At 44.4% G+C, this 16869-nt stretch overlaps 1 protein-coding gene across 1 annotated transcript in view; it reads left to right on the top strand.

The window, feature by feature from the left end:
• The window catches only part of plppr2a (phospholipid phosphatase related 2a), a gene marked incomplete at both ends in the record, with an annotated part of 42214 nt that extends 26859 nt beyond the window's left edge, over positions 1 to 15355 (top strand). The window contains 6 exons of the mRNA XM_080724855.1: positions 11400 to 11520; positions 11830 to 11966; positions 12422 to 12535; positions 12843 to 13019; positions 13319 to 13468; positions 15263 to 15355. Coding sequence (XP_080580981.1) covers positions 11400 to 11520; positions 11830 to 11966; positions 12422 to 12535; positions 12843 to 13019; positions 13319 to 13468; positions 15263 to 15355 — 792 coding nt within the window. The remainder of the gene's footprint in view (positions 1 to 11399; positions 11521 to 11829; positions 11967 to 12421; positions 12536 to 12842; positions 13020 to 13318; positions 13469 to 15262) is intronic.
• Between the last annotated feature and the right edge of the window lie 1514 nt (positions 15356 to 16869).

Here is a 16869-nt window from a genome sequence, read left to right on the forward strand (position 1 = left end):
AGCACTGCGAGGCGTTGTGTGATCTGCTGTTGTAGATCTGCTGTTTTCACTAGTTTAAATCATTTTTAAAATGATAAATACAAAACAAACGGTTTTGGACATACAAGGTTTCCACCCGACAACGACGAAATATAATTCATGTAATTGGCCCACTGGCTTGTCACTTGTCACAAATCTTTGAGTAGCAGCAGTAGCAGCAGCAGCGCTATAGAGAGAGAGATCAATCAATTCAATTCAAATAAGCTTTATTGGCATGACAAGCATTCTTACATTGCCAAAGCATTACAATACAGTATGATACAAAATAATAATATAAATAATACATATTCAAAATCAGAACAATATGAACAAAACAAAGAAAAATATAAGCAAAATGACATTAGTCTATTCATAGTGATCAACACTTATAGTGTTCACCCGTTGTCCCTCATTTTGTGACAGGCTGCTACATATTTTGCTGCCAACCTTGAACATTCGGCTTTCTCACCTAGTAAATATGGGATTGCCTGGATGGAGTCAAATTGTATCTTTATTTTTGTTATTTGTGTGAATTTAGGGTAGTATTCCTCTCTTATTTGTTTGTATTTGTCACATGCAGTCAAGAAGTGGAGCTCTGTCTTCACCACTCCTTGACCACAGTGAGAACACAGTCTGTCCTCTATGGGCAGCCAGGTCTGTCGATGTCTGCCTTTTTCGATGGCCAGGCTGTGCTCACTGAGTCTGTACATTGTTAAGGTTTTTCTCACTTTATTATCAGTCACCATGCTCAGATATTCTGCCACGGTGTATTGTCTTTTTAGGGCCAGATAGCAATTTAGTTTACTTTGTGTTTTTGTTGTTTCTATCCAATAGTTTTCATATTTTTGTTTCTGTTGATTCATAATTTGGTTGGGTCGGATTTGTTGGGGAATGATGTCACTGTCCTGAGGCGGGTTGTTGTTAGGAGTGTCTCTAGGAGGCTCTGATGTTGGTTTGTTCAGCATCAGGACCAGCTGACACAATGAGGACCTCTCCAACTCTTTTTCCCGGGCTGAATCAGGGGCCCAGCACGTCCCTGATCCCCCCTCAGTAGTCAACATCGTTATCATTTTGGCCCTGCCTTAGCCCAGCTTGGCCCTGCCAGTCGTGCAATACCCGTTGTATCAGTCTGTCTGTCTGTCTGTCTGTCTGCGTCCCTTTCATGCCCATACATTATATGGAGATCTCTTATCTCTGTCTGTCTGGCTCTCTTTTATGCCCATATATGGTGTTCCATGTCCGGGCCAGTCTGTGACGTCGTACTATGACATCAGAGTACATCTGCAATAAAAAAAAGACAGAGGGAAACGTAGGAGCGGTTTGCACCGCTCAAAAAATACAAGCAGAAACATGGTATTGCGCTATGGTAAAGCGACATTAGGTTACCCCTATTAGGGCACGTCTGACCTGGAAGTCCATGTATGGCCGACTCATCATGACCTCATTGGGATGACGAGAGCGTCACAATCGGCATTACTTATAAGCCAGTGAGCATTACTGCGATCATCGCTAGTCTCCAAGTGTTCCTCTGCATTGACGACTCTTCATTACAAACCTCCAAATGTTGAAGGAAGGACAAGTCTCCTCTGCTGACCCGCAGCAAATCACCAGCTCCGTAACCAGCCAGAAACAAGCGGACATCATCGGATCCACTAGAGAAAAGAACTTCCCTTGTAAACATTGTGAAAAGAATTTCAATGATAAAAGTAATCTAAGGAGACACCAGCGTATTCACACCGGAGAAAAACCCTACCAATGTAAACAGTGTTCCAAGAGTTTCAATGAGTTCGGTGACCTGAAGAAACACCAACGTATTCACACCGGAGAAAAACCATTCGTCTGCCAACAGTGTGAAAAGAGTTTCCGTGTCGTAAGTCATCTAAAGAGACACCAGGGTGTTCATACTGGGGAGAAACCATACCACTGTAAACAGTGTGAGAAGTGGTTCAGTCAATTAGGTCACCTGAAGACGCATGAGAGGATCCACATCGGGGAAAAACCTCACCACTGTCAACAGTGTGACAAGAGTTTCACTGTGTTAGGTGGCCTGAAGAAACACCAACGTATTCACACCGGAAAAAGACCTCACCACTGCAAACAATGTGACAAGAGTTTCATTGATTCAGGTGATCTGAAGAAACACCAACGCACTCACACCGGAGAAAAACCTTACCACTGTGAAAAGTGTGACAAGAGTTTCCGTGATGTTAGTAATCTAAAGAGACACGAGCGTATTCACACCGGAGAAAAGCCTTCTATTGTAAGCAGTGTGACAGGAGTTTCAATGTGTGAAGTATAAGTCACATCACGCAGTAGAAAAAACCCGCTACGGTAACAATATGAGCTATGGAGGTGGTTCTGCACACACGTGTAAACTGAAGCATTTAGCCAAAATAGGTTGCTAGAACCACCACATTTCTTGATCCGACGCAATGTTTTTTTTTCTTCTCCATCGCGGATGTGTTGGTAACTGGTCTGGTTCACTGGTTTTCTGTGAAAATGATTTCCTGGCTTGCTAATGTAACATTGGTCTAAATGTAACTCCGCGAGGGGGAGGGTCAAGTGGGCGTCCTCTTGACGTTGGTTGTAATGATTCTTTTTTTTTTTTTAACTGTTTCTTGATCAAAAATATATGTATGTATATATTTTTATTGCCAATTCGTGACCCCAACGGCACCTTCCTGCGACCCCACTTTGGGCTGTGACCCATAGTTTGAGAACTGCTGTCCTAGTACTGTACCTGGTGCCTGGTAATTGAAACACAAAAATAGGAGCAGAGACATGGGGCCTCATTCACTAAGATTGGGTTTGTACATATTGTATACAGTACTTATGCACAGATACTACCGGTACATCCCAAACAGTGTCTGATTCATCCTTTTTTTTCCCTCGTAGGTAGATTTCAGCATATGTACTGTAGTTAGGTACACTATTACCAGTAAGAATGTTGGCTAAAGTTTTCCGAATATGGACGCTAGGGTTCAAGTGGTTAATATAAAAAAGGAGAATAAAAAGTTTCTATCACACAAAGATTTGGAGGACCCCCTGTAGTAACTCTGAGGACCCCCTAGGGGTCCCGGACCCCCTGTTGAAGACCCCTTTTCTAGCCAGAGTGACTAGAGTAGACGGTGCTGCTGACGCTGTGGGAGAAGTGGAAGAACGTGACTCTCGGGTGTGCGTGCGTGGCTGCGTGCGTGCGTACGTGCTTGCTCGCGCGCGCGTGCGTGCGTGCGTGCGTGCGTGCGTGCGTGCGTGCGTGCGTGCGTGCGTGCGTGCGTGTGTGTGTGGCGCGCGCGCGTGCGTGCGTGCGTGCGTGTGTTTGCTCTTTGTTCCATCTCCACCTCACACCTTCTCATGTCATGCTTCCCAATTAACACATTTCAGCTGAGAAGAGAGATGAGGCTCCTCAGCTTGTCAGCTCATTAGCTGCACTAGAAAGTCTGGGGTGTTGATTTAACTCTCAGAGTGTGTGCGAATGGAACCAAAAGGGACCTGAAAGTAAACCCTGAGTGCCGTAATAGATAAGACTCACACAACAGGCTCCCTGTTTCTGGTTATCCCTTTGTCTTCCCTCTCATCTCCCCATCACTGTAAATACTCGCATGAGCGCGTGACACATACTGTACAACTCTTGAACCTGGGCTAATTTCCCCCTCTCATCATAAATAGCGCATTTTGCAATTTGCACATTTTGTCTCAAGCTCTCTGCTAAGCAAAATGTGAAGAACAATGAGCAGTGGGTTCACATTGAATGAATGCAATGGCAGAGCTGGGCATATGGGGTGCTACTGAAATACTCAACAATGATATAGACGTGGTCAAGTTTACCATTATGCAGTAGGTTATATAACAGCAGAGAATATAGCGACATTTGCCATATCTATAACCAAATCTAATTGGCAGGGTAAGAAAAGTGAGTTAAATCTAGGAGAGAGTTAAGATAGATTTAAAGGTACACTAAGGCACAATAAGCTAAGGCTTCAGCCTACACCTTTTTTTTATTAATAATTGGCTCCTAATGGTCAAATAAAACTACTAAAATAGAAAACAGTGGGGCGAGTCATGTTGGGTGTGAGAGAGAGAGAGAAAGCACGCATTATAGCCTCACAGTAAAATCCTGAGTGAATTCCGCAGTGGGAGTACTGTGGACCCATTTGGTTGCATTTTGTTTTGCATAGTCCCAGAGTTACAATTGGATGAAATAACACTGAGCATTTGACTGTGTACGGGTCACTGTGTTAAATCAACACTCCGGATTTCACTGTGCGTCTCTGTGTAAGGCCTCTTTTCCCCTGGCTTTTTGGTGGATTTCGGGGAGCGGATTTGGCATGGTGTAAAGTAGGGGTGGGCGATACTGGCAAAAAGCATTATCACGATATGCTTCATGCAGTATCACGATACACGATATTATCACGATACTGTTTTATGCGAGTTTTTAGGTTTATTATGATTATTAGACCCACACAGATATTCTATAGATAATCTATTCATTTTTATGCTGCAGATAGAAAGATAGATAGCCTAATCTATGATTTTTTAATGATAACATTCAGATTTTTGATTAAACAATTATCATTTTTTACCTCAAAATATTTACTAGTTGGTGTGATGATGGTTCAGGTCATTCAAATGGGTCCCAGAAATGTTTTATGGGTTCCCTTAAAATGTTTTTTTGAGTGTTGTGAGCTTGTAGATCGGCTATTTTCAAAACAATTTGGCGGGACCTCTCTGGGGGTCTCGACCCACAGGTTGACAACAACCCATGCCTTACCATTGAAACTTCAGGGAAAACAAATTACCTTATGACCAACCAAAGTCAGGAGGTTTGTTATGATACAAGCTTTCTTTTTAGAGAATTACTCACTCATTATCATCCTAGCTTTTAGCTTTTCTACTAACAATAATGGCATGGTTTTATAACTAAGCCAATTATGTAATAGACGCAAAATAGACGCTACGATTTCACCGCGAGACGCGACGACACACGCATGCATCAATGGTGAAAACATAACAAACAAAGCACTTTACAAATCGCAGCAAAAAGCTACTTGTTTGTAGTTAATAAAAACAGAAGCATGGATTTACAAGGTGATCTAAATCATCTCATCAATACTGCCAGAGTGGAGACTCCAGCACAGCTTTGCAAGCAGTGAGATGGCTGATAGCGATAGCAGGACGGATAAGTACAGTAGTTTGCGTCCTGTTAGTTTAATGCATCCATTATGAAAAATATGCTCCAAAGAATGCAGGCCAAGCTGCATCCCTGCTTTACAAAGTCCCGTGAAAGTGAAACTAAATCGTGGGCCAGTGTGCCGTGCTGCTCGGTGCTCCTCAGCTCCTGCACACAACTCAGTCAGTGCTGTAGACACTCTGTAGCCTGTCTGCGTGCTGCCCGGGGGAGGGGCCGTGAAAGCAGGGGACAGATCCCCAAGCTATACGACACGTTGAGCCGCGACACGTTATAGCTTGTAGATCTGTTCTTTTTGGCGAATTACACCACCGTACTATAGAAGTATAAATTAAGCAATCGAGCTGCGACTCATGGAACGTGCACTCGCTGTATATCCAGATTCCAGAGCCTTTTCTAAATGACTGTTTGTATCACGAGAGAAACGATATTCTGAAATGGCCTATCGTGGCAAAGCTGTATCGCCGAGACGATAATTATCGTCATATCGCACACCCCTAGTGTAAAGCATGAAATGAAATGCGACAAGACAGAAGGCACACAAACACAGTCAGAGAGAGAGAGAGAAGAAAGCTCTAACCTACTTTCCAAACGAAAACCTATAAAATGTGACTGATGGAGAATGAAAGGATGAGAGAGGGATTACAGAAGGGTGATATAATACAAAACAATTGTTTTTTTTTTATGTTCAAGACAGGATAAACCATCTTTGGGTAGAGTGTGAGACCTCAATACCACAAGCAAAAGGCTTCTCTGCAGGCTATCCCTAAGACATCACGCAATTACACAAGATTGCGATTGCGTGACTGAAGTATTGGTGTACTGTAAGTGGCAGTGTGCTCATGTCAATATGTCGGCATTGTGTATATTTGGGTCTACTCTTCATACTCTTTGCAGCAATTACATTTCCCTCAAAAAGATAACTGTTTTATCTTATCTCATGCATTATCCACACAAGATGTAGGTCTGGTTTACTAAAACGTACTGTAGGTCTTTTGACAAACCAAGTTGCATTAATAGCTTTTTATAGAATACTCTTAACCTTGTGGTCCTTCCATGAGGTCCACATCGCTGCTGTTGACAAGCTCGAAGTGAGCCTGCTGATCTGATACTTTTTCTAGTTTTTGAATTAGAATCCTGAAAAGTAACAGTATTGGACATAATTATTTCCACCCGACAGCGACGTTTCTGTAACCCACATTATCGTCACTGTCAGGCAGAAATATTGTATCTTCAAGTTACAAATATATATGGTTGTTCTTAAATGAAAGCCGTACATCATCATACAAGACTGTCGCACAAAAGTAGTGAAAGTCATGACATACTTTTTATTTTAGTTTTTTCTATTAATTTGGTCAATATTGTTGAAAATAGCAGATCTACAAGTGCACAATCTAAGCTTGTAGATCATCTATTTTCAAAAAAATGCATATAGGGCTGAAGTAATTAATGTATGTTTTGTAATAATAATCTAAATCTACAAAGTAACTAGTAACTATAGCGTTTACAAATAATTGTAGAGGAGTAAAAGTGCAATATTTTCCTCTGAGATGTAGTGGAGTAGAAATTGGAAATACTCAAGTCAAGTACAAATACCTCAAAGTTGTACTTACTTGAGTAAATGTCCTTAGGTACTTTACACCACTGCCTGTTCTAATCCTGTCACAAACGTTGTATTGGGTTCTTATGGCCACAGAGTCATCTCCTAAGCTGAGGATTATGGCCATACTGTATCTTCTAAAGGTCCCCATGAGACCATGGTGGCAGTAGGATTGTGTTGGGGTCCCCATTCCCCCAGGGGGAATTTAAATATCATAAAGCCAGGATCACAGAAGCAGAATTAATCTGTCATTGTGATGCCTGTGTCCTTGTAAGTTGTAAGTTCTCCTGGTACGACACTGTACTGTAGTGGATCACAGTACATATGCAATTTTAACCCATTTAAGCATTTACTTAATGCTTTAACTATTGAAAAATAGCAGATATACAAGCTCACAGTGTGGCACCGAGTGCCGTGCTGCAAGCTTGTAGATCTGCTATTTTTGAAAAATCGTAATTTTTTGGGGAATATATATTTTTAAAAGCAAACATTTGTAATTCAAATATTTGCTTCTGGGGGTCCCTGGAACAACATATATTTTTAGATGGGGGTCCGTGGCCAAATACATGTAATTTTGGGGGGTCCTTGACATGAAAAACTTTGAGAACCACTGATTTAGTAGAAGGATTTACAAGACATTTATAGAATCGGGTAAAAAATATTCAAAGACTATCTGAATTGTCTTGTGAATATACTTTATTTTTTGTAATGAGTCACCAATATAGTGCATGTTCCGGTAACACAACTAACCTTGTAGTTACTATAACCGCTGTCCTTCTTTTTCATTTCTCTCTCTGTGTTGATGTGATGCCAAAATGGCACTACAAATTCATGTTGAACCAATGGGTGATACTTAAGCTGGAATTGAAGCCTATACTTCCTTGTTCTTGTTGAGCCTGCTCTTCCTATTAATGGCTGAGCAGATGTCGTTATTTCACCTTAGGTGGTGTCAATACATTCAATGGGAGTCAACGAAGTTTTGCGTGAACTTTACACTTGATTTTATTACCTTAGTAAACCTTTTCAGAAACACTTCTTCTATTTTAAATCATCATGATATGCGTTTAGTAGATTATGGTCATTGGCCATTTATTTAAAAATTAATTATAAAGTAGGGTACATTTGTGTATGTTTCTAGGATTTCTACTGGTTCTACCCCATGAAGACCCGCCCTCGCTGCGTTTGCAGCCAATATCGTTAATTTCCACTCACATTTCGGACCGGAAATAGGCCCGGATATAGAAAGATGGCAGATTTGAAATCGCTGAAAGATAGGCTTCATTTACGGTCTGTATAGAAACCATTCATTTTCTACGGTCTATGTGTTGAACCCACCAAATGGACCACATTTTGTACAATCTCAGAGCTTTGAGTCAGGTTATGAGTCACTGTAAGAGCATGCTGTATGCGGTAGCCAGCAGGCAGAGAATAGCTATAAAGGTAACAGGGAACAAACACTATGAGACATGCAGAGGCAGTGATGAAAACAAAACAAAAAAACAACAACCGTGAACTCTTGTCTTGTCCTCTTCTCTGAATGCAAACCGTCTGCCGTCAGGGGGAAGAAGACTGCAAATCAAATGGCTGGAATGGAAGCTGTCGTTTTGTTCCAGCCTCCGTCAAGCTGCCTGCTAAATCTTAGTGTAGTTTTAGAGCGATGTGCAGTCAATACACAAGCACTTTAGCACTTAAGCCGACGTGTTGTCCGTGTGCTTTCAGTGTCAGCTGTATAGTCAAATATCCCTTTTATGTTTTAGGATGATTTTTTAAAAGTGAAGCGACTGTCTAGAATCATGTCAAACGTTTCTCACGCTTTAATTTTTTTATGAGAAGCATTGACTGCCCAAGACAACTACTTTATCTCCTTGTGGACAATACAGCTCTTTCTCTCTCTCGTGTGTGTGTGTGTGTGTGTGTGTGTGTGTGTGTGTGTGTGTGTGTGTGTGTGTGTGTGTGTGTGTGTGTGTGTGTGTGTGTGTGTGTGTGTGTGTGTGTGTGTGTGTGTTACTGGGCCCTATTCAATGGAGCCAGGGGTAGCACTGGCTCCCCCTTTCGGCCATTGCCGGTAGCCCATTGCCAGCGTGCTACCACGGGCAGGAGTGAGGGAAAATACTCAGTTTCCCATGATGCCTCCATTCACATGTATTCATCATGGCTGCAGAAAAAGGGATATCCACCTCTTTCCGCGGGAATTTACTGGAGCATTTTTTGCACCACACTTCCGGTTAACAGCAGACATACAAGCTCACCGTCGCGTCGCAGATGCAGCCGTTGTGAGCTTGTAGATCACACTCGGCTGCGGTGCCGGAAGCTCCGTCCAACTTCTGCGCAATGCACTATGGGATGTTGGAAAGTTGTGGATATCTCGGATTCTTTTCCCATATCGCGCATTTGGTCAAAACGGCCTGTTTTCTATGGACCATAACTTACACATGGATCATCGCGGTGGTATTTTTTCTTCTCCGTGTGAAAGAAAAGACGTTCGTCTGCCGTGACCGGGACCTCCCGTGAACATAATGGACACATGCTGTGTACACAGAGCCCTCGAGAATCAGGTGAATTCAATAGGAAAAAGCCTTGGCACTAATCTACATTATTATGACAAAACTATGGCAGTCTGAGCACGGAGAAAAAAATATCACAGAGCCTGAACGCCAAGAGACAGTATTACATTCACACTTGTATTTACATTCTGTTCTATAATAAAATATTATTTGTTTCAATCTATTTATGTGAGTTATCTGACTGAAATGCATATAATTACCGAAACAAGTCCACAATACGTCATGCCATTGTGTGTGCCTGTCAGCAGATACAGGAGGAAACCCCCAGTGTACAGTCAAACAGAGAGCTAATTTCCGGCCGCTGAAGAAAAAGTAGAGCCGAACTATCCTGACATGTGGAAATGGCATCTCTTGACAATTGCACAATGCTGACACTGTATGCACTCTACTGACTGTAGTCTTTCTAGTCTGTGTATATTTTCAGTCCCTGGGGTCAAAATTGATTGCAGAGAAGCAGTGTTACATTTTTTATGCTCCACATACCTGGAACAAACCTCCGGAACACTGTGGGTCTGCTGCAAACTCGCTGGTACTTTTCAATAAAACCTGAGGCTTTCTGTTTGCCTTTGACTTTTATTGAGGGTTTTGATCCATTTCTTGTGTTGCACTAACCTCACTTCACCAGACTCCCCACCACAGAGGAAAGCCTGGTAGTACAGTATTTGTTCTAAAACTAGCCGGGTGATCTGGTTTGTAAAAAAATAAGTAGTTCCGGTTGTCATTGCATTTGTTTTTTGTTAAGTTAGAATAGAAGATGGTGACACGTTTGCATTTCGTAAATGTGATACTATGTCATTTCAAAGCTGTCAAATAATTACAGTGGAGTAGAACATACATTATTTGCCTCTGACAGAGTACAGATGTAGTGGAGTAGAAGTGCAGTACTTGAGTGAATGTACTGAAAGGGCCACTTCACCTCTGGGACAACCCTATCTTATTTTATTGTTGTTTTGGACAACACAATCCTGAGTTATTTTTTGTGTTCAATCTGTTATGAGATATTTTAGTATTTCAGCATATGATGCAAAACGCATCACTGATGATGCAAAATGCATCACTAGTCATGCTAGAATACTAAAATATCTCAGATAACAGATTGAACACAAAAAATAACTCCAGATTGTGTTGATGATCGTGTCCCAAACCACAATAAAATAAGATAGGGTTGTCCCAGAGGTGAAGTGGCCCTTTAATAACGATCCACCACTGGCCACTGGTGACCACTTGTGATATTAAGCACTTTGGGTCAACTGCTGTTGTTCCAGGTTCCAGCTCTTAACTCATTCTGAGCCCAGGACATTAACGGATTAGGGGGTCCAGAGTGCCCCCTCCCGGCCCCATTAACGGCCGCTGTCTTATTTTGAAGGCCAGAAGTCTAGACCGGAAGTACTTCCGGTCTGACGTCATCGGATCGTGCGCCGGAACCGATGCGTGTCCACGTGGAGTTGTGTAATGGCCGACCGGGAGCTTTTATAACTGTGTAAAATAAGCGAGCATCTGCCTCCATCCTAGCTTCTAAAGTGTAGTTTTGAGATAATGGACATTAAAGATGAGATCGGCCGTCCACCTCAATGTTATGGGATGACTATTGTGTGCTCGTGGAGCCGTGATGATGACAAATCAGCGCGGATTTCGTCTCCGGAGCGTCGGCCATTGTACTAGGTATTTTTACTCGCCGTTACAGTAATATATTACTTTTCCCGCGACATCGCGTGGATGGCACTATAGATACTCTATTACTTTTCCCGCGACATCGCGGGGTTGGCTTTTAATGAGTTAATGAGCTAATAATGGACCTTTATATGACAAATGTTGAGAAGCACAGTTCTAACAGGAGTTGTGTGCATGTGTGTGTGTGTGTGTGTGTGTGTGTGTGTGTGTGTGTGTGTGTGTGTGTGTGTGTGTGTGTGTGTGTGTGTGTGTGTGTGTGTGTGTGTGTGTGTGTGTGTGTGTGTGTGTGTGTGTGTGTGTGTGTGTGTGTGTCATGGCTGTGTGTGTCATGGCTGTGTGTGTGTGTGTGTGTTTACAGATCCTGGTAGGAGAGCTGTGTGCGTTCTTCACCAAGGCGGAGGAGGCTCAGGAGAGGACCATCGTCACGGCCGACTGCTGCTACTTCAACCCTCTGCTCAGACGCATCATACGATTCCTGGGTAAACATGGCAATCAATCAATCAATCAATCAATCAATGCATGGTATAATGGAGCTGTGTGTGTGCATGTGTGTGCGTGTGTGTGTGTGCGTGTGAGTGTGAGTGTGTGTGTGTGTGTGAGAGAGAGAGAGAGAGAGAGAGAGAGAGAGAGAGAGAGAGAGAGAGAGAGAATGGAAATGAAAACTGTACACTATAAAATCAGTGTTAACACTGCAAGAGTAGTTCACTCCCAAAATCACTTTTTTTCTATTGATTACTCGCGCCATGATGGAGACTTGAGTTCAATAATATGTTTTTGTTTTTGTCCAGGTGTGTACGCCTTCGGTCTCTTCACCACCACCATCTTCGCCAACGCGGGCCAGGTGGTGACAGGCAACCAGACGCCTCACTTCCTGTCGGCGTGCCGCCCCAACTACACGGCGCTGGGCTGCCAGTCCACCATGCAGGCACGTGCACACGTGGACATCCAAGGGGGCTTTTGCTCTGTCTGTAAAAAGTGAAAGAAAAAGAGTATTTCTATATTGCAGTATTGATACTTAAATAAAAAAATTGAGTACTTTTTTCCGTCAAAAAAGAAAATAGTCCCTCTCCAAGCTCACACGTTGGCGGATTGCCCTTTAAGTTTTCAGCAACCAAACATAAAATGACTTGTCTTTCAGTTCTACTGCATCTCTTCTCCACTACTCCCTCCCTATCATTTCAGTACAGTTTTTATTTGTTAACGAAATTGTCAACATATTTAGCATCTGTTTTAGTCAGTTTTTTGTTAGTTTTTATTTTTATCGGTCGACGAAATCAACACTAGTTATGGGCTTAGAGATCGACTCGTTTTGATATTTCCCCCCCAAAAGTTGCCCTTTTAGAGATTTCAGCCGCTGCCTCTCTAACATTCTCTCTGCAGTACATTACGGAGCGCCGTGCCTGCACCGGCAACCCCCTGGTGGTGCTGTCCGCCCGCAAGTCCTTCCCCTCCAAGGACGCCGCGCTCAGCGTCTACTCTGCCGTCTACACCGTGGTACGTATACGTCTGGGGTCTTAAAGCCAGTCCATACTCTCTCCAAAACCAAAGTTTTCGTCAGAGAGTTCCGACTTTCCGACCTGCAGCTTTCTGAAATCTAATTCGGGTTAATGGTTTTCAGAAGTTCCGAGTGACGTCATTTTGTAGTTGAACAGGACCTTTCCGACAAAACGTTTGTTTTCAGAGAGAGTATGGACAAGCCTTTATGGAGGAGAGGTCCGCTTCGGTTGATACTTTGACTTAAAAGTTTGAGTTAAAAAATATCTGAGTAACTTTTCCCACCCCTGTGCGTTCCCCTCCTCAGATGTACGTGACCCTGGTCTTCCGGACCAAAGGCACCAGGCTGACCAAGCCCACGGTCAGCCTGACCCTGCTGTGTCTGGCCATGCTGGTGGGCGTGGTCCGAGTGGCCGAGTACCGCAACCACTGGTCAGACGTCCTCGCCGGCTTCTTCACCGGAGGCTCCATCGCCGTGTTCCTGGTGAGATGGGAAGGAGAGAGAGAGAGAGAGAGAGAGAGAGAGAGAGAGAGAGAGAGAGAGAGAGCTACTGTTAAAATAGCAATAGTAGCCTCCTCTGCATCCATTTTAACACTGGTGTCTCTATCCGGGGCATGTCACTGACGATAGGCAAACAATAGGCGATAATAGCTGCTCTGCAAGCTCACAAGATTGTAGATCTGCAATTTATACGCAACGCTTGAGCTCACTTTCGCTTTGTTCACGTGTCTGTTGACTCATTTCTCTTTTTCTGCCCACTGCACCGCTGTCCGCTCTCCCAGGTGACCTGCGTGATCAACAACTTCCAGCAGATGGCGCCCCCGCCTCCCGCGGCGCGGCCGCATCGCCCAGAGTCCGTGCTGGGCATGCCCATGGTGTCACTGCCCTGCGTGGAGAGTCCACTGGAAAAGTTAAGTGGCCCTCAGGTAAGGGTGTATGTGTGAGTGTGTGTGTGTGTGTGTGTGTGTGTGTGTGTGTGTGTGTGTGTGTGTGTGTGTGTGCGTGTGCGTGTGCGTGTGCGTGTGCGTGTGTGTGTGTTTGACTGTGTGCGGGTGCATACATGAAGCCACTCGTAACATGTAGTAGTGGAGTGGTGGGGACACCAGTGGTTCTCAAAGTGGGTGCTGTGATGCACCCACTTTGAGGTGCCGCCGAATGCTTCGATAATATTTGGAATTCATCAATATCACTTCAGTTTAACCTTTACTTAGTAAACACCGGGGGTTTTCAAAGTGGGTGCCGGGGCACCATGGGGTGCCGTGGTGGCAGTCCAGGGGTGCCATGAGATAATTTGATAATATTTGGAATTTATTTGGACACTTAAAAAAAATAATTAGTATAATTTTAAACTTGAAGTACAAAGTTATTTTCAGACAGTTCTAAACAAAATGGCTATTATCTCAACGTTTTTCTCGCAACATAATCGCTAAAATATGCCATAAATATATGGTGCTGGGAGTGAAAATTATGAATAAAATGTAGGGGTGCCTCGGATGAAAAAAAAATATTTATAGGGGTGCCCTGAGCCAAAAAAGTTTGGGAACCCCTGCTCTACACTTAACGTAAGGTTCCATAAAGTAACAATAAAATTCAGGGGTAGCCTTGAAGGTGAAAGTTATTTACAGGGGTGACCTGAGAACCCCTGCACTAGACCTTGTCTCCATCCTGTTTCCCCCTCCTGTGAAGACAAATGTCCTTTCACCTGCATGCCCAAGCCCCTAAAGCCTCGATCAGAGTCGAATCTGCGGTGTAGTCTTTTTGAGTCATGAAACTACAACGTTACGTCATTCCTCGCAGTGAAGAGCTTTCCACTGCGAGTCCCGACAGATCTCTCTGTTTTTACTATCAGACAGACAGGCTCTTCACCCCGTTCACTGATTGGTCAATCTAGACTAGTCAGTCACGGTGAATAGGACTCCACCGTGGAGTACTATGATGGCCTTCACTTATTTTCTGACTTGAGGTCCACCTCAAATTTGCGGTGGATAGCTCTTCACCGCAGACTCTGATCGAGGCATAACGCATAACCCCCCACTAGACACTTTTATGGAAGAACGCAATGCGTTATTGAGGGACGGACGGTAACCATTCTGCTGGCGTATATATATATGTGTATGAAATGCTTGTGTCCTTGTCTGGTCTGTCTCCCTCACTAACCCTCCCCTTGACGGCTTTCTTTCCCCCCCTTCTGTCTCCCGCCTTGCCTCTCCTCCTCCTCTCAATCTGTTCTTCCCTTTTCGCTTTCTTCCTCACTCTCTCCAGCATCCGTCACTCCACGCCTCTGCCCCGCCTTACAGCGCCTATGTCCAGCCATTCTAACTGACCTGACCTTTGAACCCGCCCACACCCGCATATACCCGCCCCTCTCATGTGCTCACGCCTTCTTTATGTCGCCCGTTTCCTTCATTTTTTCCGTTTTCTCCGTCGCACACGTGCAGTACACATCCATCTCTCCGCTCTCATCCGTTTTTGTCGCCTTCCCTCGCCCCCAAACCCCTCCCACCCCCCCTCTTCGGAACATCTCTCTTGATTATTCGTTCTTCACTTTTCTCTTTTTTACCCTTTTTTCCAACTCCTCCTCTCTCTCTCTCTCTCTCTCTCTCTCTCTCAATATCTCGCCTTCCTTCCTTCCTTCTTTTTCTATCTCTCTGTTTTTGTTTTTCTTTTCTTCTTCACTCCTCTCTGTCCCCAGCAGCAGACTCTCCAGCGCGGGTCTCCGTTCACAGAGATCACATGACCCTCAGCCCTATCGGTTCCTCCTCCCCCCCGCGGACCCCGATGTCCTCATTCCGTCTCGCTCCACTTCCAGTCCAGTCTAGACCTGCAGGCCGAGCAGCAGCAGCAGCAACAGCAGCCGCAGCTCTCGCCGCGGTGCGCGGCCCATCCGTCCGGACGCCACGCCACGCTCCACCGCTCGTATTCCACGCAGGTCTAGACCTCGACTTTTCCCGCGCACGCACAGAGGCGTCAATTGGGTATATATGGCAAGGTATGGCAGCTGCAATACCTTGGCTACAGGGGAGAAAAAGATATGTACTTCTTAAAATAAATTCATCATGCCTGTTGCTAAGGTATGGCAACATGACTGGTGTCTTGCACGCGCGCGAAAGGCGCGCGTGCAAGACACCAGTCATGTTGCCATACCTTAGCTTTTGCTGAACTGACGCCACTGCGCACGCACACAAGCACAGTCCCTTGTACCTTTCCTTAATCCCAACATCTCTGAGGAACCGATAGGAAAACTATCAACGAACAATAGAGACTTCTCTCTCTTTACTGGGACTGTCCCAGGAAAGGATATAGCGACTTTGACAAGCTCCCGAAAGTGGAACAAATCCCTTACAGTGTGTATAGGTGAACCTTCCCTACACTTGTTATGGGTGATTTATACTTCGTTGCGCCTCGCTGTTGCACACCGGAAATAGCAGGTTTTTGCGAGTTCAAACTAGATTTACAAGTTTACATTTTACCGAACTTGTAATTCTGCTATTTTTGGGTGCACAACCAAGTATAACTCAGGCTTTAAGGTGAACATTCCCTACAGCGGTAGGTATGTCCTTGTTTTTCTCTCCACTTTTTTTTGTCTCTGTTCTTTTTCGTGGTTTCCTCTTGTTCTGATACTTTTGTTTTTGTTTTTTCTGGGAACTTATGTGTCACAACATTTCATCTTCAACGGCACGCCACGCAAGGGACAAAAGCAGCATCACCCAGGCAGCGTTTCAGTTCAGTGTTCTGGTTTAGGTTCTTCTCCCGAAGATAGGGATTTCGGATAGCCGACCACTGCGATATCACTGTCTTTGCCGACTCCGCATCACAGAGTTTGTGCGTCTGCCGTAAAAGGTGCCGCCATCTCGGACCAGTGGAGACGATGAGACAAACAGCATAGAATGACACCACCCACAACATGCGTTTCTTACACTCTGTCTCCCACACATGAACAATAACTCGGAATGTGGATGTTCTTTCACGCGCACGCGCACATACACGCGCGCGCGTGCGCGCACACACACACACACACACACACACACACACACACACACACACACACACACACACACACACACACACACACACACACACACACACACACACACACACAGAGTTGAAATTACAGATGCGCCAAATGAGCTCGCGTCTTTTTAGGCTTTGTTGGATGTCATATGGAGTCGACAGGGAAAACGCAAGCGAGGTTTGATAACGTGGAAATGAGAGGCGAGCTCCCAAGGCCGCAAGCGGCGGCACGGCAAGTGAACCTGGAAAATCGAAACATGTTTATGGGCGTTTATGCTCAGTTGTGCGCGGGTGACGCGTGCCTGAAACAGGTGATCTGTAA

This window comes from Nannobrachium achirus (genome assembly GCF_963921795.1).
Source record: "Nannobrachium achirus genome assembly, chromosome: 4".
Classification (NCBI taxonomy): Eukaryota; Metazoa; Chordata; class Actinopteri; order Myctophiformes; family Myctophidae; genus Nannobrachium; species Nannobrachium achirus.